Source organism: Sesamum indicum, linkage group LG1, assembly GCF_026168435.1.
Source record: "Sesamum indicum cultivar Baizhima isolate 11 linkage group LG1, ASM2616843v1, whole genome shotgun sequence".
In the NCBI taxonomy this organism is placed as follows: domain Eukaryota; kingdom Viridiplantae; phylum Streptophyta; class Magnoliopsida; order Lamiales; family Pedaliaceae; genus Sesamum; species Sesamum indicum.
This window is the reverse complement of record NC_142657.1, coordinates 13,247,883-13,269,063: the sequence shown is the minus strand read 5'-3', so window position 1 is coordinate 13,269,063 and position 21,181 is coordinate 13,247,883. Positions and strand designations below refer to the sequence as shown.

Genomic DNA, 21,181 nt, shown 5'->3' with positions numbered 1-21,181 from the left:
AAATTCAGATGCTTTCGGATGAGTTGGTACAAGTGAGACCTATACCTTAGTGTACTTGTGATTGCTCTTGTACGTGTGGTGTAGCTAAGGCTACTGCAGATTTAGCTGAACAAAGACAATTTATGCAATTCTTAGTAGGGTTAAACGATGAGTATGACAACGGTGGCAGTCAAATTTAGTTCATGAGTCGTTGCCGACTGTTAACGTGGCATATTCTATGGTTCTCCGAGTAAAAAACCAGAGGCATGTCCACTTAATAGAGCCTCACCAAGGTGCAATTATGCACGCTGTGACTTATGATAAGAAGAAAGAGTTGAATAACTGTAGAATGAGAGGAGTGGTGGACAAAAGAAGTCTTGAGTGTGTTCACTGTGATCGAATGGGAGATGAAAAAAGCACTTGTTTTAAATTGCATGGTTTACCGGAATGGTACAAGAGCTAAATGATCAGAAAAGGAAGGGGAACACTGATACTAAGGCTTATGCTATGCAAGGGGCATAATAAAATACTCAGAAAGATACAAAGGAGGAAACAACTTCAGTATCAGACGTGGTTATGGAACTTATGAGAGTTCTGAAACATATTCCTAATGATCCTATTAAGTGAACTGTGTTGATGAATATGCAGGTACAGATTTCACGTTCTCTGGCACTAAGCATTTGACTGAGGATGCCTGGATTATAGACTAGGGAGCAACAAGTCATATGTGTAGCAATCCTAATGCTTTTCATCATCTGCATCCTTTAGCCTCCATTTCCTCTATCTTTCTCCCAGATGGTTCCACCAAACAAGTCACACAATCAGGACTTGTGAATCTGTTTGGAAAACATAAATTCATAGACGCTCTATACGTTCCATCTTTTCGTTCTAATTTGATCTCAGTTCATAAAATTTGTGCCACTTCTAATATATGTTTTCTGTTTCAACCCTCTCATTGCATATTACAGGACCACTTGACTTAGGAGGTTGTGCCTGTAGCATGCTCCAAACATCTCTACATTCTAGAAAGCGAATCCTTTAGTTCAAATTATATTAGCTAGTGCATTTCTTCTTCTCCTGCTTTTGCTTCACAAGTCCAACATATTGATGCTTCTTTGTGGCACATGAGATTGGATCATTCATCTCTTAAAGTTCTTGTACATGTACCGCATCTTACTTCAATAAAGAGCAATGAAATTTGTCATATATGCCCACTTGCAAAGCAACATCATATCCCATTTCCAATTAGCAACTCTCAAACTATCAAACCTTTTGAAGGATTCACCATAAAAAATCTTGTCCTCATTCCCCTCAGCAAAATGGAGTGGTGGAACGCTGTTATAAACAGCTCCTAGAAATAGCCAGATCACCTTTTTTTTGTCACACTTGCCTACAACCTTTTGGGGGGAAACTTTACTCACAACCACTTATCTCCTTAATAGACTCCCGTCCTCTATTCTCTCTTGGAAGACTCCATATGAACTACTCACAATCAACTTCCATCCTACGAACACTTGTGTCTTTGGTTGTCTAAGCTTTGCAACCGTAACCAAATCTCACAAAGAAAAATTTGCAAAAAGGGCTATCAAATGTTTGTTTCTTGGGTATAGCTGTGATCGCAAGGGGTTTAAAGTCTTTGACTTAGATACTAATCACATATTTCTGTCAAGGGATGTCATTTTTTAGGAAAGTGTTTTTCCCTATCAGTCTAACTCTACTGAACCAGTCACGAATTCTGTTCTTTTTCCCATTGTTTCTCCAACATCTGATACAGAATTTACTCCACCTGGTTCTTCTATTCAACCATCTTCGATGACTGATACTACCCCTGCCTCATCTTCCTCTATTCTTCCTTTTTCCACACTCATCTCCTATATCAGTTCCTCTAGTCACTCTACCTCTAAGACATTCCACTCGAATATCTCATAAACTAGCATGGCTATATGACTTCATTTGTAATCAAGCTTTTGATTTTTCCCCTGCACATATACACTTTGCTACTCAACTGTCTATTTTACAGGAACCAAAATCTTACGCTCAGGCCTGGGGCCGTTTGGAGTGGGAAAATGCCATGACGGGGGAGCTGCAGGCTCTTGAAAATAATCAGACTTGGACTCTTACCGCTCTTCCTGCAGGGAAGAAAGCTATTTGTTCCCGTTACGTCTATAAGCTCAAGATGAATCGTGATGGCAGCGTGAACCGCTATAAGGAATATAGCCAAATTGAAGGAGTCGACTACACTGATAGTTTTTCTCTCATTGCCAAGACTGTCATGGTGCGATTATTTCTTGGCATTGTTGCAGCACATTCTTGGCCCCTGCACCAACTTGACATAAACAATGACTTTCTCCATGGCTTTCTAGACGAAGAAGTTTATATGACGCTGCCTGATGGTGTTGAAAATTCTGCTTGTACTTATTCTTTTGTTTTCAGTATTTGTTTTTTATTAGTATTCCAGTATTTAATTTTTGTTGAGTCTGTTGCCAACTAGAGTTCAAAGTGAGTTAGTTTTCTTCTAAACTATGACTCTATTCTTTATATATAGTCTCACATCTTTGTAACTTTAGAACTAGAGAGTTTAGATGAATAAAATACTAGAGTTTTTAGATGGATAAAGCCTAGTTTTTCCTTCTCTAATTTATTGCCATGAATATACTTTGTTCCCCACACTTCAAATTTTAACATGGTATCAGAACATGTTTCTCAAAAAAGGGGGGGGGGGGGGGGAGAGCCCTTTGAAACTCTAGCACGCCGCCGCTGGCATACTTGCTCGCTGCTTTTGAAATCCTAGAGGGCCGCCGCATGAAACTGCATTCATCGATGAAACTTCGACAAAATCGAATGCTGATGATCTCCTTCTTCCTTCTCTGAATTCGTCTATGAGCCTTTGTGGCTTTGAATATTGGTAGAACCTTTGTGGCTGTGAATATTGGTGGAGCCTTTATGGCTTTGAATATTGGTGGAGCCTTTATGGTTCTATAAGCCTTTGTTTTTTTGAGTGATTTGTGCAACCGTGAAGTGGTTGTAGCCTTGGGTCTTTAGGCTATTGAGCCTTCATTTTGCTCTATGTCCCCTTGTTCCTTTATTTTCCAGTTTATGGGTCTGATCAAATTGCCGATTTCTTTACCAAGTCCATTTCTGCTGCTGACTTCCCGATTTCTTTACCAAGTCCATTTTTGCTACTGACTTTGAACGATTCCTTTGCAAGTTGGGCCTCGCTTCTTTGGCTCCATCTTGAGGGGGACTGTTGAAAGTTTTGCTTGTACTTATCAAGTTCTGCTCGTACTTATCCTTTTGTTCTCAATGTTTGTTTTTTATTAGTATTTCAGTATTTAATTTTTGTTGAGTCTGTTGCCAACTAGAGTTCAAAGTGAGTTAGTTTTTTTTTTAGCTAGGACTCTATTTTTTATATATAGTCTCACATCTCTGTAACTTTAGAACTAGAGAGTTTAGATAAATAAAGTACTAGAGTTTTTTTAGATGAATAAACCCTAGTTTTTCCTTCTCTAATTTATTGTCATGAATATACTTTGTTCCCCACACTTCAAATTTTAACAGATGGGTATTCTGCTCCTCCTGGCCAAGTGTGTAAACTACATCGATCATTATATGGTCTAAAGCAGGCGTCACAGTAATGGAATTTAGAATTCACCTTGAAGGTTGTTGAATTTGGGTTTAAGCAATCTGCTCATGATCACTGCTTGTTTATCAAGCCGACTCCTCACGATTTTGTGGCTTTACTTGTTTACGTCGATGATATCCTCGTCATGGCACCTACAGAGGATTTAATCTCATAAATCAAACGGTTATGCTAAATACTTTCTGGGTTTAGAGATTGCCCGCTCTACTGAGGGTATGAGTATTACAGAATACAAATATGCCACGGACATCATCACTGATTCTGGAATGGATCTGCAACTTCAGGGTCCACGCCACTGCCTCCTGGACTTAAGCTTAGTGCCACTTCAGGGACATTTCATAAGCAGCCCGATAAGTTTAGACGATTAATTGGGTGCTTGTTATATCTTGGTTTTACAAGACCTGATCTTTCCTTCGCCATACAACAGCTGAGTCCATTTCTGTGACATCCTACAGATCAGCATTGGACAACAGCTTTGCATATTGTTTGCTACCTTAAGGGTGCCCCTGATACTGGCTTTTTCTTCTCGGCCTCTAATTCCTTGCACCTATCTGCTTACACGGATGCTGATTGGGTGCTTGTTTTGATTCCCGTAGGTCTGTGATTGGGTATTGTGTGTTTCTTGATTCCTCTCTCATCTCATGGAAATCTAAGAAACAGAACATTGTTTCGCATTCTTCGGCCGAAGCAAAGTATAGAGCTATGGCTGCCACTGTCTGTGAACCTTAATGGATATCGTTTTTACTCCGTGATTTCTGTGTTCCCGTTGCTACACCGATTCCCTTCTGGTGTGATAATCAGACCGCGCTCCATATTACTGCTAACCCCATTTTCCTCGGGTGCATGAAACATTTGGATATAGACTGTCATGTGGTGCGAGACCAGTACAAAGCTGGCTTTATATCCCTTTCTTATGTTTCCAGCAAGTTGCAGCTTACTCATCTTTTCACCAAAGTCCTTGCCTGCTGTTTCCTTTGCTTCCCTCTTGTCCAAGCTGGGCATCTTACGCCTTCATCCTGCCTCAGCTTGAGGAAGGGGTGTTGAAGCTGTGATGCAGTTGAAGTTGCAGAGAGCAGCAGAGTTGCAGCTGCTGCGTTTATATTTTGTCCATTTGTTCTTTGTAAATCGCTTTTACTAGTGTAGCGATTCTGTTAGTTAGAAAGCCATTTCTTCATTTGGTGAGGTAGTGTCTAGGTGGCAGTTCGTTGCAAGCGGTGACTAGCCAGGTGTCCTATTTAAACTCTGCAAAAATTCATCTTCTTCATTCAATGAGAAACAAACCCAGATTTATTTACTTCTGCATCTGCCTTCTACAACTATGATATTTTGCATTTCTGCCATGGATTTTATAGGGAAAATGCAAGCAACTTCAATTGTGATATTGTAAATGAGTAAATTATCCCCTTATAAAAATAAGTAGCGATTTACCTTCCTATATTTTTTAAAATACAACAGTTTAGCCCTTTATAATTTTTAAAATGAAATAATTTACCTTCCTGTATAAGGAGGTAAATTGCTTCATTTTAAAAAATACAGAAGGATAAATTGCTATATTTTTTTATAGGAAATAATGTACTCATTTTTTATATAACAGAAAAGTAAATTGCTTTTCACCCATTTATTTACAAGCTTTCTCAACATATTGCTTACACGAATATTCATTAACAAATTATGTGCAAGTCACACAACCAATTTCTTTCATTTTGAAAGATAAGCTTGCCAGGTAACTTGTTTCTTTCAATTTTCTAAAGAAAGGTAGCAATTGGGTGGCGTCTTAATTACTTTTTTGTTTGACTTTGGACAATCTCTTCATTTCGTGAGACCCTTGGACTGTTTGTTAGAACTTGTAGTTTAGTGTTTTTTTTTTATTATTTAAAAAAGTAAATAAGTTATAAAAATAAATATCTATACATTGATGGGATTTAAATTTATGATTAAGCCTTAACTTCGGCAACAAATTAACCAAGGCTCGTTAAAAATTTGTAGTTTTTTAATCACTAAGAGATTTTAAAGAGAAAAAATGAAGATTTAAATAAAAAATTAAAGTGGAGTAATGCATATGGTAAGAAATGAGAAGTAGAAAATTTGATAAAAAAATAAAAATAAAAATTCTGTGAAAATAAAGAATTATTTCTAAAAGGATTAAAAAGAATAGGCTCTCCAAAGTTCAACAGGATCTTGTTACATAATTTCCTTGTTTAGAGGAATTTTTTGTGTATTAGTATTTAAATGCAATTAACACATATATAAAGAAAACAGCAGAAGCAATTAGAAAATGAAAAAGGAAAATAAATACTGTGGTTGGGAGCTTGTCAAATTTCATGGAAAAGAATATTGTCACTTAAGGTAGAGCTTGTTAAATTTAATTATTCCTTTATTGATTTCTTGGGATTTTACAATTTATGGAACGGTAAGCTCCTAACTTAATTTTTTTTAATAAAATACATGGTTCTTGCATAATTATTAAAAAAAAAATCATACTTTGAAATATTTGATAACTAAAACTAAAATATGAATCAATATATAGCATTAAAAAATACAAATAAAAATGAATTTGTCAGATAATATAAAATTTGAAAAATTGAATAAGTTAGTTATCTTATTAGTTGAAGGGCGTCTTTGATTTCACAAAAATTTAGTGCGGCAGTGTCATTAATCATTGTTTGTGAGTATAAAAAAAAATTATAGATTAAATTCTGTTCATTTTGAGTATTCGACTAAATGAGTGAACCTGGCATGAGAAAATAGTAAGTCACGATGAATCTATAATTAAAAATTTCTCAGCTTTTGTTTTATCTTCAGCAAATTAAGATTTCTAGTTGAATGGATTTTCAATTCTAATTTCTTTTAAATAAATTAATTTTTATATAAAATTGGATAGACCATGTAATCTATATATTAAATAAAAAAATAGAAGAGATTTTAAAATAAAAATCAATATGAATTTCTTGTGGGCAAAAGAAGAGTGATAAAGGAAAGAGATTCTTGAATTTTGGCAGACTACCAGGACAAAGCCACAACACAAGCGTTCATCCTCCAAGATAAGAAAAACACAATTATCGTAGCATTCAGAGGAACTGAACCCTTCGGTCTTCAGATTTCGACATCTCCTGGTACGCGATTCCAGGAGTCGGCAAAATCCACTGCGGCTTCATGAAAGCTCTGGGCCTGCAGAAAAGCCAGGGCTGGCCGTCGAAACAGGACGATGGCAAAACGGAAACCGCCTACTACGCCGTCAGGAGACTGCTGAAAGAGCATCTGCAGAAAAATTCTGAATCTAAATTCATAATCACCGGCCACAGCTTGGGCGGAGCGGTAGTCGTTCTGTTTCCGGCAGTTCTGGCGATGCATGAGGAGTCGGCGTCGCTGGAGAGAGTAGAGGGCATCTACACCTTCGGGCAGCCCAGAGTGGGAGATGAAAAGTTCGGGGAGTTCATGAAAAGCGTATTGACAAGTACGGTTTTAAGTATTTTCGGGTTGTTTACAGCTAAGACTTGGTGCCCAGATTGCCTTCCGATGATTTCACCCTCATGTTCAAGCAGTTTGGGACGTGTATAAATTATAACAGCTTCTACCAAGGAAAAGTAAGTGAATTCCACTTGGCATATACTTTTCGCATCTCAAATTAAAGTAATTGGCCCCAACAGACATACAATGTTAAACGATCATCTCAAACTAAAAGTTTAAATTATTAAAAAATAAGAATCATTACACTCCTCACATGCAAAGTTTGTTACAAGGCTTTATTTTAAAAAGTACGGGGTGTATTATTGTATTTTTTTTATAAATAGGTAATGTGTCCATTTTCAATATTATTGTGGATAAATTGCTATTCACCCTATATAAAAGTTTAAGCCGTGTAAATTAAATTAAATACTTCAATTTAAAGTCAAAAGAGGATCTCCCCAAAATGCAGCCAGTGTATCTTGTAATAGACGGTTCAGATGTGGCCATGTACTCCATGTTTGGTTGGATAAGTACGTGACCACATATGAAGCAGGCAGTGACTGGACCCCAGAGCATTATATATATTTACTCGTCAACAAATATTAGGAAATCATAAGAATATTTAGTAATGGTAATTTAAATTTGTGCAGGTTGTGGCTGAAGAGCCAGACAAGAACTATTTCTCCATGATATGGGTAATATCAAAGTTGATAAATGCATGGTGGGAGCTGATAAGAAGTTTCGTTATTACATACACGAATGGGGCCGAGTACCAGGAAGGGAATCTTCTTCGAATGTTTCGTGTGATTGGACTTCTAATTGCGGGGCTGCTAGCCCATTGCCTACAAGATTATGTTAATGCCACTCGATTGGGATCATCCAACGTATTTCTCCCGGGTCACATATCAAACGGCCAGAAAATATTTAAGTTGCAACGATTTTGTTCAATGATGATCAAGAACTGTTTTTTATCCACGAAAAATTTTGTGGGATGGGCAAGAAAAATCATATTCAAATTTGATTGATTATATGACAAATATTATTATGTTTGCTGTGTTATTTTGACAACGACATGAATAGTAATTTACCAAATATTTGTACCCATTTTATAGGCTTTCAAATATCGTATAAGATGTTATTAATAAACTTGTGGGCTCACCTAAACACCCTCTACGGACATCCTAGGCAGAAATCACGGGAGGTTCTATGTTGAATCGCAACTCGAATTGCTATCTAAAGCGACCAACTAGAACAAGATGAAAGGCAGAATATGAACAAGTTAAGACAAGGCCATAACATTTTCACTGGATAGTGTACCTCAAAAGAATCAGTAAAGAACTATTTCCGACGGGCAAGAAAGCAATTACTGAGATGATACGCCTTGACATATATACAGCAAGAAAATCCCATGTAAGAGGTTCTACGAGCTGGGGTTTGCTGATTTTCAGACAGTGAGTCTCTCATGGCTCGGGCTTTCATCTCCGCAGCTCTAAGCTTGTTCAAAATTTTGTCCATGGACGCTGATCTCTCCTTCTCTAGTTTCATCTGAATAATGTTGTTGGACGAGGATAAATAAATAAGTATTTTTTTTTTTTTGGGGGGGGGGGGGGGTTGGGGGGCGGGGAAGTTCAGAATTCATAGCAAATCATGAAATGAACAGCAACAGCCTGAGAAAGAGAACTGATTCGTAAGTTCGGCAATAGTTGGCTTTTTCTTCTGCAATGAATATGTGAATTTCAGATACTTGTGATTCTCAAGATTTTATAAGAAAAACACAAACCTCAAGTTTCCGAATTGCTGCCTCAGCTTTCGCCTTCTGCAAGTTCTCCCAAGCAGTGATCTTGGCTTCCTCTCTTTGCAACCTGCACAAAAACAGGTAGTGCATGCATGATTCGATGATGAATCAATTTCAATCTAAACTTCAGTTCTGCTAAATTTTAGACTGTGATCCTTAACTCTATAAGATCCCCACGAACAATAAAAATCCCACTTTCCTCGTCACTCACTGAAACAACAGACGTACCTTGATGCGTTTTTTGACGCCTCAGAACCGTTCCAAGGTAAAGGCAAGTCGTCAACATTAGTCGAATCCTTCTTCATCTTTTTTGTTCCTTGTTTCTTGAACTGTCTGGCCGTAGTGGTGCCTTTGTCTACTTGGACATCTCTGATTTCATCTTTAGCGGCATGATTGCTGTGTGGACGAAACAAAGCAGGAACTGACGAAGGTAAAGTGGAAAATGACAACCTTCCTTTGGAAGATGAATGAGTGCTCCCTTCAGGGCTCATTTGAGTTGCCATGTCCCTGCGGTAAACGACGGCTTCTTCCTCCTTGGAGCCGTCAAGTTTATCATCTGTATTTTCAAATCACCAGTTAAAAGCAAACATTGGTGCAAATCAATAGTTATTAGTAACATAATACAGAGACAGATAAATTCATAGAAGAAATTGTGTCATTTTCAGAAACATAACCACGACAAATAGGATTTATATTTGAGTAAAGAACTCAATTGGAATCAGCTTGGTTTCAGATCCTGGAAAAATCACTCAGGAATTCGGAAACTGTCGACCCCACTAGACTTACCTACAACAAAACTAAGATCCCACCAGGAAAAGCCTTAAAAAATCTGTATAAAAAGGGAGAATTGGTGAAGTAACACTAAACTCCCACTGGATGATTGGTGAATCCCATTATACGTCACTAGATAGGGCAATACCATTGCATCTCATTTGCACTTAATGATTTTTACTCCAACAGGTCGTCATTCTGGAACTTTGTTCAGTTATACTAAAGCATAAGCTGTCAACTACTGAACAACATTGAAAGGCCTAGTACATATCCTCTCTTCCAGATGGGTGATTCGTCTTATGTTTCATGTCACGTGTACAAACCACAAGCACAAACTATTCCATCAAATATACAGGTAGACTGAATTCTTATAAATTTTACATACATATGTTAAGTGAAATAATGAAACAACAATTCCAAATAGTCGTTCCAAACTGTTTTTAAGTCCAGAATTATACCTTGAGAACTTGGCATGGCGGTTTCATCGAGCAAATCCGACATGCCGGGCACGCTGGTGCTCCTTGTTATGTTATCCTTAGCACATGAAGAATTAGATTTTGCAGCATCATAATGAATGGATAAACCATCAGGGGCCAACACACCTGTTGCGAGCGGTGAATTTCCCATGAAACTCCTCATAGTCCCACCTTCAAGCGTAGGCGAAAAGTTGGATAAGTACACAAACCCTGGAGGCCCCAGAGGCCCACTCTTGGATTTGGGGCGTCTCTGAGGTTGAGAAGCCGAAGACTTGGCAGAAGAATGAGCTGAAATCGGGCTAGTAATCCATCTCTCTGCATCGTCCCATTTGGAAGGCAAAGCTCTTCCACTATTAAAGGGCATCAAAGCAGCAGTACTAATATGCCTCCTACAAGTTGGCAACGGTACTCGCTCTGAATGCCAAGATTTAGGTATTTCCCCCCGATTGTTAACACCATACTCTGGCGTTCCAGGGCTGGTATAGGCACCTGAATTTCTCTTCATGACGATCAATTAAAGGACAAATGTGGGGGGGCAAATTGCTTCCATCATTCTCCCAATCTCAAACCATTTTCAGCACCTAAGAATCAGATTTGAACTGATCACACCACAACACCCAAATTCTCAAAGTAGAAATAAATAGTATAAAAAACCATGCTTCTATCTTGTATTCTGCCAGAAACCAAAGGCAGATTTTCAAGAAATCTCAAACCTGTAACTCATCTTCCTATCACCACAACAAACAGAGACAAAGAAACAGAAAAGGCTTGGATGAGTAACTATATCACTAGTTGTATAAATGAGAAAGATATTTCTAACTAGTCAATTTTGTTGAATCTAACACCACACGAAAAAAATCCAGCCTTTCATTGTCAAGATGCTTATACCCATTGTTCATTTCCCAAAAATCCCATTTTCCCAGCTTCACATACACACACACACACATAGAGCCCAGAAACAAGAAGGAACTAGAAAGAAATGCACTTTCCAAAGATCTTACCTCTGATTGGCTAAAAACTCACAAAACATTGATCAAAAGTACTTCAGTTGTTACCCTTTTACCTTTTTCCTCACACTTTTTCGATGATTCCTGTTCACACTTAGCAGTAATAATTAAATGCAGAATCTTGAGAAGTGGCCAAAAGGGCTGGTGTCTAATGTCATGAGAAACTATATTTATGTGAAAAAGGGCAGGAGAAATACTTTAATCAGAAAAGGAAGGCTGATGGAGTCGGTGTGAAAGCACACACAGAGTTGTGTATCAGGACATCAGAGAGAGTTGTACGTTTGACGAAACAGTGGACTGACTCGCGTTGCTTCGATTAGAGATTTAGGATAGTAATTCTTGCACTTTAAAAGCAAATATTAATGGCCGAAAGGGACGTGCGATTCTTGGATACATCGCGTCCAATAAGCCGTCCGTCTATCCACCTTTGATTTAGCTGTGGAGACATACATTATGGTTGTAATTAATGGTCAAGAATTACAGCTACTCCTACACCAACAAGAAGGAAACGGGAAGGAGATGGGATTTTAGGGTTCGACTGCTCGAGGTTGTGTTGACAGATGTTGTCTGAATGTTGATAATCAAAATGCAGCCCATCAGACAATACACCGAAATATAAAGGGCCCCTTCAAGATCGACTTTGGATTTTTTGCCGGATTTTTGAACTTGTATGAACAAGATATGTTCAAATTATAATAATAAAAAGAATTAAAATGCACCATCCCCATCTAAAAAAAATACACATATATATATAATATATTTGACAAAGAATAAAATTTCAAATGAAATTTAAACAAAGTTACATAATTTTAAGGAATTTAACAATATAGTTTTCGTTATAATGGTCGAAAGAGAATAATTGTGCTTTTAATCTTCAAACATAATTATTTATGTGCTTTTGATTTTTAAATAATTTGATGTTATAGTTTTTAAATGAAATGGCAGATTTAGAAAGGAAAAAAAAAAGTAAGAAATAAAATTTTGTACAGGTTATTGCAAATTTATGAGCATTAATTGCAAATGGAAATGGGGAGTATCTATTTTTTTTCTTTTTGGAAATAGTATAATGGGGAGTATCTTAATTGGATGTACAAATGCAAAGAAATACATAAGCGAGAAATAGATTGGAAAAAATATATATAACGTATATATATATATATATTGACGTAATTTTTCGCTTTCACATTATAAATCCAAGAGAGTGATTAAATGATTGATCAACATAAAGGCCATATATAGATTGATTACTCTTTGTTATAAGTCACATTCACATTCATTTAATTTAGATTATTTTCACAACATTATAAGAAGTGGCAAAAGATTATTACCAGGCTATATATATAGTAATGCTCATTTTTATAAGTCACATCATGTTATTTATTAATATTAATATTACATAAGAAATTATATTTATCAATATAGCATTAATTCTTCGTTATAGGTCACATCAATAATTTAGATTGTTTCAGAAACTTATAAGAAATGATAAGAACTATTGCTAGAATTTAAAATTTTAATATTAATTTTTAAAATAAATTAATTTTGGATGACAACAATCTATTTTTTTTTTAATTATTATTGTTGAGATTTATCTTGGGTGACTTTACGATCACCCAAATATGCTCCGAACAATCGCAAAATTGGGAATGACATTGGCATCATCCTCCTGTCTTGGGTGGGAAGAGAGTGGGAATGCCGGAGAGGGCATGGTGGGGAGGGGTGGGTGGGTGGTATTAGGATAGGTGGTCTGAAAAAAGCCAATTAGATCGGTATATTTATAATATATTTTGATAATAACTCGATTTTATGTAATATTATTTAATGAATAAAATGAGTATTCGTTATTGGCATTTTCTTTGATGTCCTTGTTGTGTATGTTTGCATTTTTTTTTAACATCACAACAAAGCCCACAACCACATTGACAACTGTGCAACAGTTGGACTGCACATTGGATGCGGGCATGAAATCAATTGCCAAGGGTTGGGTTTGAAATGATTTAAATCGAGAACATCGAGAATATGTATCGAGTGTCCTACGGAGACTTGCATTAAGAGTCGCATTCATTTGATGAGTGCTACGTTTTATCGACGATAACGAGGGACGTCTATGCGATCTTAGTAGGTCGATGGCTAGGAATTAACTGAACTGACTTGCTGGGATCGTCATATAGAAGCTGTAGAGGCTTGGTCGGTATGACTCGAATCCCCGACTCTGATAGTACGGGAACAGTCCTCAGACTTGAGGAATCACGGCAGTCATGTGCATACGATGATTGTATCTTGAATTTGTGCTAGAGGTAATCGTGTCACAGACATGGTTATTATAAGCCTTGTCCAGTGCAATCAAAGCATGTAGCGAGAACAGTGAGTGAAGAAAAGGATTTGTCCCCTGTCAATACGTGATAGAGGTATCTCCTATGTACTTGGACATGCGTTGATGCTCTATGAACCTATGGCCACAGTTATTGGTCGAATAGGAAAAGAGGTTCCTATGTCGAGCAATTTGGTGTAACGCGATCTTAAGTATTAAGTATAGACGGTTAGTCCAGATGGGAGCCGACACCAAATTTCATGCCCTGAACTAAGGTTGGGAGACGGTAGATGGAAAGACCGTACCCGTATGGACTCTAGAGCCTAAAAAGTTTGCATGGATATTCGCCTAGTCTCTAGTGCCATGGACTGTTGCTAGATGGCCACCTATGGTGACGGGCTTTCTTGATCAAGGGTTGATCGAGAATTATTAATTAAATTAGATTTAATTAGTGATAGTGTTTGACACTAGCCCAAGTCTAGCTGAGAGGTGAATTTAAAGAGTCATACACAAATCACCGAGAAGGGACGAGGAATTAATTAATTGAGAATTAATTCCATAAGTAATTGGATTACTTATAAATGCTAGAGATGAAGGAGCCCAATGATAAATTAATAGGACTGATTTATATTGGGCTTGCCCTTATTATTTATTGGACTTCTTAATTAATAAAAACTTATTGGGTTCATGTATTTAATTGGATTAAATATATGATGGGCTTAATTAGGTGGTTTTTAATTAAACTGAACTTAATTAAAATTAGTTGGGCCTTGTATTTTATCCTAATAAAATCGGCCAAACACCCCCTAAATTAAGCACATTGGATAATTTTAAGGAAGGAAATAATTGACTAGCAATTCTCACTTTTGAAAAGTGCTATGTTGTTCATTTTTTATTTGGAATAAAAAATATATTGCCTTATGGATAATGGAATGAACCTAAATACATTCTAATATATCCATACCAGGTACATATATAATTTGAAATAATTAATTATTACACAACCCAAAAAAAAAAAATTCCTATCCTAGAACAACTCCAATCGGCCACCCTTCTCTCTCCAAACACACTTGGTGTGTTTTCTCCCTTATTCTCCTCTAGCAAAGGAAATTAAGGGATCCCTATTTTTTCGTGTGGTGTGAATGTGTTTTTAGAGGACTTTTATGTTGGAATCTCACATTAACAAATCAATAAAAAAAGGTTCGAATGAAATAAAAAAAGAGGTAATTTTTTATTTACGTTTCTTGCGCTCCTCAGTTTTAATTTCACCATAAGCTCATTATAGTTTTTATTGTTGATTTTATTAACTATATCAAACGCTCGGAAACTTCAAGGGTACACCCTTGAAACCATGGTCTTATTATATTCGATTTTTAATTTATGTATTTTATCACCGCATCTGCTTGCACGTTCCCGGGTCGTTCCACTTGCTTCTTTCAGGTGGCGGGTTAATTTCATTCTACTTTTTATAATGTATAATTATATATAATATATATTTAAAATTGATTAAATGTAAGCTCTTAATTTTTCATAAAATTAAGATCCGATGTCCAGATAAATTAATTAAATTATACGATATTGCCCACAGTTAAATTTTAATATTGGTGGTGCAGCTGTTTATAAAAACAAGCTGAATTAAACTTACATTAAATCAATAATTAATTGTTATTTCTTATTCTGGCAGACAAAATGAGAAAATAGGGTCCACACATTGGTAAATCTGCCAAAAAAATTGTATTTGCACCATATTAGTCTATTAGGGTAATCTATTGTGGTCGTAAAAATTTAATTATATGAAAATCAACATACAAATTAAAATATTTATTTAGTTCACCGAATATATTAAAAACGACACAAATCAACATAAAAATGTATAAATATTCGAATTTAATCGCTAAATGACAAGAGTAGAGGGTGAACGAAGTTTGATATAAATAACCCAAGAAAATCTAAAATTCAATTTTGATCGTTTTGCAGTTTATCAACCAACAACTTTCCTCCACCTCTCAACGTCCACTACCGTCACACACTAACACATGCACCACCGCCCTCAGCGCACTCCGCTAATGGTGCTTATTTAATGTAATAAATTTCACTTAATTGTTATTAAGAAAAATAAGAAAGAAAAAGCAAACGACAGATTTGGTGACTGATCATCAAATAAATTATTTCAACTTTTTTTTTTTTTTTAACAAAGAACATTCGTTTTTCAGAAATTATAGAAAAAGGCAACTACAGACAGGAGAACAGGTGTATGGATCTTTGCAAGCTGAGTAATGGGAACATGCAACATGGGCGCGCCAGGTGGCCATAAAGAAATCTCCACCATTGGTAGTGCTGCTTCATGGTTCTTGATTGGCTCCATCTCTTGAAGTCCCCATCAATTTCCACCTGCGACACTTTATTAATCTGAGACTGACCCAGGAAGCAGATTTGTACACAGTGTCAATTCCTTTTCTTTTTCCTGGAAATTTTCCAAGTAAAAGGCCGCAGCTTTACTACTGAAATCTTGAATTATAAACAGAAAAGGATGACTTCAGTTGTGCTTTACAATCAGATTAATCCGTTGACAGCAGTGTTTTCAAGAACCCATTTTTCGTTTCCGATGTCGAAAGATTTTCCAACGGAAATCTGCTGCTCTGTGAAGCATAAGTTGAAGTCCAGAAAGCAAGAACATGGGCAGTTCAAGAAAGTGACAAGAGTGAGAAGCAGCGTAGCTGGGGGGCTGCAAGTGGAACTATCTGAAAGTGGTTCAGCTTCTCGGCCGCCAGAGAAGAAGCTGAGAGTTCTGGTGGCGGGTGGCGGGATTGGGGGGCTGGTTTTCGCGTTGGCGGCGAAGAGGAAAGGGTTTGAGGTGGTGGTTTTTGAGAAGGATTTGAGTGCCATAAGAGGGGAGGGACAGTATAGGGGTCCTATACAAATACAGAGCAATGCCTTGGCTGCTTTAGAGGCCATTGATATAGATGTTGCTGAAGAAGTTATGTGTGCAGGATGCATCACCGGTGATCGGATCAATGGCTTGGTTGATGGGATTTCTGGTTCTTGGTAAGTTCTTGAGTTTTTATTGTATTAGAAGAATTTCAATGTGGAAGTTGATTGCAAAGTTATTGCAATTTAATAGAAGTTTGAACTTGCTTTATTTGTGAAGTTGCTGCGATAGCTCAAAGAAAATTTGGTCGTGAAATTGGTTGGCGATGAGGCTATTGCAGATTTCTTACTACTTTGATTCAGTGTTTATGGTTGTGTGTATTGAGCATTCATCTTGATTTTTGCTTAGATTTGAAGGTTTGCTCCCATCTCCTTAGTTCAATCCTCTGCATTTGAATTCCTGATTGGTTCAACTGCTTGCCTGGTTCTTGATTTTTGTCTCTTCAAATAGTTAAATTAATTTATTTGTCCGTGTAGCATATTACCAGAGTAAGGGAAGCGGCACACTCTCATCTGTGAAGAATAACTTTTTATAGTTTTGTTTCCTCTATTAAGCAAAACCAAAATTATCCAGCACTGCCTTTGTCTTTTCAAATTGAGCCTTTGTAATAAGTGATGAATTTCAGTGGAGAAAATTGAATCTGTTTGAAATACTACTCTGAAAATGCACTGGGAGGGTGGGACTAAGAGGAAGGAGCTATGGACCAACTCATTTGAAAAGACGGTTTATAATTCCAGTTTGGCTTTTCTACGTAATTCAATTGCATTTAGTGATACAGTTGATGATCAGGTACGTCAAGTTTGATACATTCACTCCTGCAGTTGAGCGGGGACTTCCAGTCACTAGAGTCATCAGCCGCATGACCTTGCAAGAAATCCTTGCTCATGCAGTCGGGTCAGATACTATTATGAACGAGAGCAATGTAGTAGATTTTGTGGATAACGGCGAAAAGGTAGTCTTGAGCTTTTGCAGGTAGCTATTTTCCTTCTTCATTTTGAAGTCAGTGGGAATTCTCTAGTTGATGGGATACATTTGGTTTTAATAATTTTACGTATTTGGAAAGGTCAATGATTTTTTTGCTATGTACTGTGATCCCTTCTAACCTTTGTGTTGTTGCTTTCTATAAATTCAGGTCACTGTGAAACTTGAAAATGGACACTGTTATGAAGGCGATGTTCTCGTTGGTGCTGACGGGATATGGTCAAAGGTATTTCCTTGTTTTATGGATATGCAATAAAAAACCAATGGTTTTGGTAACTTGATTGGTGGATTTAACATAGGTGAGGAAAATTTTGTTTGGACCAACTGAAGCCATATACTCAGGTTACACTTGTTACACTGGAATTGCAGATTTTGTTCCTGCTGATATAGACATAGTTGGGTATGTTTTATATGTTGGCTGCATCTAATGTTTCACAAACTGTATTACTGAGAGAACCTTGATACTCGGAGAAGAGGGTTATATTTACACTTATAAATTTTTTCACAGGTATCGAGTATTCTTGGGCCACAAACAGTACTTTGTTTCCTCAGATGTGGGCGGAGGAAAGATGCAGTGGTATGCATTTCACAACGAATCACCTGGTGGTATAGATGTTCCCAAAGGTGAACATTTAACAGAATCTTTACAGAAAACTAAAGCTGTATGTAAATTATTTGTTTCTGAGATAATTGTTTTTTACTTCCAAGAAGTTTAACCGATGAGGATTTAATACATGGCATGTAAAGTTGCATAGATTACATTAGGTACCCCGAACAAAATGCTGATATATTTCTTGCAGCTAATGCAAATTTTTGTATAAAAATTGACAATTTTTGTGGTTTCTCAGGTAGAAAAGAGAGGTTACTTAAGTTATTTGAGGGTTGGTGTGATAACGTTATAGATCTGTTGCTTGCCACTGATGAAGACGCAATTCTTCGACGTGATATATATGATCGAACTCCAATCTTCACATGGGGAAAGGGACGTGTGACGTTGCTTGGTGATTCAGTCCATGCTATGCAGCCGAACTTGGGCCAAGGAGGTTGTATGGCCATTGAGGTAGATTCACTTCTGTTGTTGTTTCCTAAATTTATGACTATTTTGACTCGGGGATTAAAAGAGTAGCTGATATTGATTGATCAATTCTGTTATGTTTGTAATGAATCATCTACCTGTTTAGATTGATGTGAACTGCTGTATTACTTTGCATCGTATTCTCACTTCTACCAAGAAAATATTATTTGTTGGTTTAATATTTGGGTTCATACTTAGAACTACTGTTTCATGGCTTCAGGACGGATATCAACTAGCATTAGAGCTTGATAAAGCATGGAGGCAAAGCGTCAAGGCGGGGAACACAATTGACATAGTCTCTTCTTTAAAGAGGTAAAAACTTCGTTCAGCAGCTCCTACTGTTGTCTCAGAAGGTTGTAAATTCAACAAGCAAAAATTCAGAGCATTTTTTTCCAAAGTCATAAACTTACAAATACAGTGTACTGTATGTATAATACGTACAACCATGTTAGTTTTGATTTTGTTAATGGCTGTCTTTGTCTATTTGCTTCTCTTCAGATATGAAAATGCTCGGAAAGTACGAGTTGCAATTATTCATGGACTGGCAAGAATGGCTGCAATGATGGCATCAACTTACAAGGCGTATCTTGGTGTTGGGCTCGGTCCGTTGTCGGTAGGAACTTGCGACAATTCCATAATAATAAAAACATGAAAAAAGCTTGGTATGGCAAAATGTCCTCCGTAAATGATGAGACTCATTAATCTGTTTTGTAGTTCCTAACGAAGTATAAAATACCGCATCCTGGAAGAGTTGGTGGGAGGATATTCATCGATGTTGCTATGCCTTTAATGCTAAGTTGGGTTCTTGGCGGTAATGGGTGAGAACTGAAGTAGTGTCTTTAAGCAATGTATCAGTATTGACAATTTCCGGTTTCTACGCATTTGTTCTCATTCTTTTCCATCCAAGAAAGTTAAATACGAAGACGTACGAGTCAAATAATATGTTGATCAAGTAGAGTATTTATTCCAGACAGTTTTATTTTTTGGAAACAATGATACAATGCAAGTAATATTTTATCTTTTGCAGTTCAAAACTTGAGGGGAGAGTACTGCACTGCAGACTTTCAGACAAAGTATGTGACTTGATGAAAACCTCTGAATTTTTTGATACAGTAGACGTAAATTTTGCTTTTGTTTTTTTGTTGATGAATTCCTAGTTTCGGAGTAAACTTTTTAGTGTCAATTTTGTGAAGGCCAGTGACCAGCTACGAAGATGGTTTACAGATAACGATGCTCTTGAGCGAGCTCTGGATGCAGAGTGAGTGTGTTCTACTCCTTTCACTTTGTGATGAATGCTTATTCAACTGTTTTGCTCATCTGTGTCCGTTCGACTAGCCTAACTATACTTCTTCTCATGCAGTTGGTTTCTACTTCCGGTTGGAGGTTCAACTTCCGCATCTGAAATTTTCGTCCTGAGTCGAGACGAGAAGAGACCATGCATAATTGGGTACAACTTCATTTTGCTTCATTTGCTGGATCATCTGAGTTGTTCATTAACTGCGACGCATTTTTCTTCCCATGTCTTAGGAGTGTACCGCATGCAAACAGTCTGGAAGCGTCAATAACTATACCTTCACAACAGGTGAAATGGCTGAAAACTTGCTGAAAATTTTCCCATCTGTTTATTCTTAGGAACAGAGGTTCACAATTTCGTAGGTTTCTGAAATGCATGCTCGAATAAGCTACAAAGACGGAGCGTTCTTCCTGACCGACCTAAGTAGCAAGCACGGCACCTGGATCACTGAGTAAGTCGTGCGAAAATTCATCCTCTTTTCTTGTATCCATCGTTGCTTTCAAATTTGACGCCATCACAAGATGTGCATTCTGAGTGAAGAAAGATTTGCAGTAACGAGGGTAGGCAATACCGTGTCACGCCCAACTTACCTACCCGACTTCGTCCTACTGATGTGATCGATTTTGGTTCAGATAAGGTCAGATTTTGCATTTCCTGTGCACACAGATCAATCTTGACAACATTAAAAACCATATAGATATGAAGTACTGTCTAAGGTTTCCGGTCCTTTGCGGAGAAACCTTTCCGTTGCATTCTCATTAATGTCTTGTTAGTTTCACCTACGTTTTTTCTTGGCGTTTGTCGGTTTATAACCGAGGGGCAAATCGATGTTTTGTTGGCGAAGTTGCAGGCTGCATTCCGAGTGAAGGCAATGAAAACTCAACATAAAAGTACACACAATGAAGACGAGACTGCAGCCCTTCAGGCAATGTAGAAGTCTATATATACAGAGAGTTAAATAAAAAATGCACGGAAACTTGTACATTACATACGGGCGCGCGGCCAGCAATCTGAGCCATGTAAAGCTGCTGCGTTTCTTTCAGCGCAGGACGCAATGTTCAAAGGTTGACTTAGCATGACAATCGTGCTCCTCAGCACGAATGACGTACCTCCCATCCAAAAAGGTTGTATGATGATGCCATGGTGTAACAATATGTTAATATCACAACAGTTCACAATATCTTTTCTATGATTACTCGTGTAATTGGCAATGTATTTCAAGCTAGACTGGCAGCCGAGGGTTTGTGAACTTTCACATTCATGGGATACCATTCTCAACTATTATCAGTATTTTGCTTATTATATCGTTATAATCACTGACAATTGTCGTCGGCCCCTCTTTGTGGGCAGCCCAATTTGTCACGCGGTCACCTGGTCCTGGCCTCCACATCCGATTCTTTCTTGAAACAACTCAAGAACACATGCCAGAGCGGCGTCTCTAATGATGCGACTCTTAACACTATTAGTAAACATAGG

The 21,181-nt window shown here is 37.3% G+C and overlaps 2 protein-coding genes and 1 pseudogene across 9 annotated transcripts; 2 read left to right on the top strand and 1 right to left on the bottom strand.

Moving 5' to 3' along the window:
• The first annotated feature begins 2,050 nt into the window (after window positions 1-2,050).
• On the top strand, window positions 2,051-8,091 carry LOC105161911 (triacylglycerol lipase OBL1-like; annotated as a pseudogene). The gene is made up of 4 exons (XR_016066644.1): window positions 2,051-2,390; window positions 4,075-4,215; window positions 6,619-7,203; window positions 7,717-8,091. The product of XR_016066644.1 is annotated as a triacylglycerol lipase OBL1-like (transcript).
• A 246-nt stretch (window positions 8,092-8,337) lies between these two features.
• Window positions 8,338-11,700, bottom strand: LOC105159812 (uncharacterized). 3 transcript variants are annotated; one of them, XM_011077011.3, is made up of 5 exons: window positions 11,110-11,700; window positions 10,091-10,689; window positions 9,090-9,417; window positions 8,847-8,928; window positions 8,338-8,611 (listed from the first exon to the last, which is right to left on the bottom strand). In XM_011077011.3, the coding sequence occupies exons 2-5, from the start codon at window positions 10,611-10,613 to the stop codon at window positions 8,405-8,407; spliced, it is 1,140 nt and encodes a 379-aa protein (XP_011075313.1). In that variant the 5' UTR covers window positions 10,614-10,689; window positions 11,110-11,700; the 3' UTR covers window positions 8,338-8,404. The 3 variants fall into 3 exon arrangements, with proteins under 3 accessions (XP_011075313.1, XP_011075317.1, XP_011075319.1); XM_011077015.3 differs by having other exon boundaries at window positions 11,172-11,700; XM_011077017.3 differs by having other exon boundaries at window positions 11,313-11,700.
• Window positions 11,701-15,694: 3,994 nt separating this feature from the next.
• Window positions 15,695-20,995, top strand: LOC105161901 (zeaxanthin epoxidase, chloroplastic). 5 transcript variants are annotated; one of them, XM_088879329.1, is made up of 16 exons: window positions 15,699-16,471; window positions 17,145-17,307; window positions 17,488-17,562; window positions 17,636-17,736; window positions 17,845-17,960; window positions 18,185-18,396; window positions 18,632-18,723; window positions 18,910-19,024; window positions 19,126-19,229; window positions 19,439-19,484; window positions 19,605-19,669; window positions 19,772-19,858; window positions 19,939-19,993; window positions 20,068-20,156; window positions 20,258-20,342; window positions 20,550-20,995. In XM_088879329.1, exons 1-16 carry the CDS (start codon window positions 15,957-15,959, stop codon window positions 20,637-20,639), a joined length of 2,010 nt encoding a protein of 669 aa, XP_088735455.1. In that variant the 5' UTR covers window positions 15,699-15,956; the 3' UTR covers window positions 20,640-20,995. The 5 variants fall into 5 exon arrangements, 3 of the variants coding, with proteins under 3 accessions (XP_088735461.1, XP_088735455.1, XP_088735456.1); XM_088879330.1 differs by having other exon boundaries at window positions 15,703-16,471; window positions 20,556-20,995; XR_016065068.1 differs by lacking the exons at window positions 19,939-19,993; window positions 20,550-20,995 and having other exon boundaries at window positions 15,695-16,471; window positions 20,050-20,156.
• The last annotated feature ends 186 nt before the right edge of the window (window positions 20,996-21,181 follow it).

Excerpts from the sequence above, each read along its gene's own strand:
- LOC105159812 (XM_011077011.3), bottom strand. The coding sequence starts at position 10,613 with ATGAAGAGAAATTCAGGTGCCTATACCAGCCCTGGAACGCCAGAGTAT. Across the intron at positions 9,418-10,090 it reads CGCCATGCCAAGTTCTCAAG|ATGATAAACTTGACGGCTCC; the intron begins GTATAATTCTGG and ends TTGAAAATACAG. Across the intron at positions 8,612-8,846 it reads CAGCAATTCGGAAACTTGAG|ATGAAACTAGAGAAGGAGAG; the intron begins GTTTGTGTTTTT and ends AACATTATTCAG.
- LOC105161901 (XM_088879329.1), top strand. The coding sequence starts at position 15,957 with ATGACTTCAGTTGTGCTTTACAATCAGATTAATCCGTTGACAGCAGTG. Across the intron at positions 17,961-18,184 it reads TGGTATAGATGTTCCCAAAG|GTAGAAAAGAGAGGTTACTT; the intron begins GTGAACATTTAA and ends GTGGTTTCTCAG. Across the intron at positions 19,485-19,604 it reads ACTGCAGACTTTCAGACAAA|GCCAGTGACCAGCTACGAAG; the intron begins GTATGTGACTTG and ends AATTTTGTGAAG.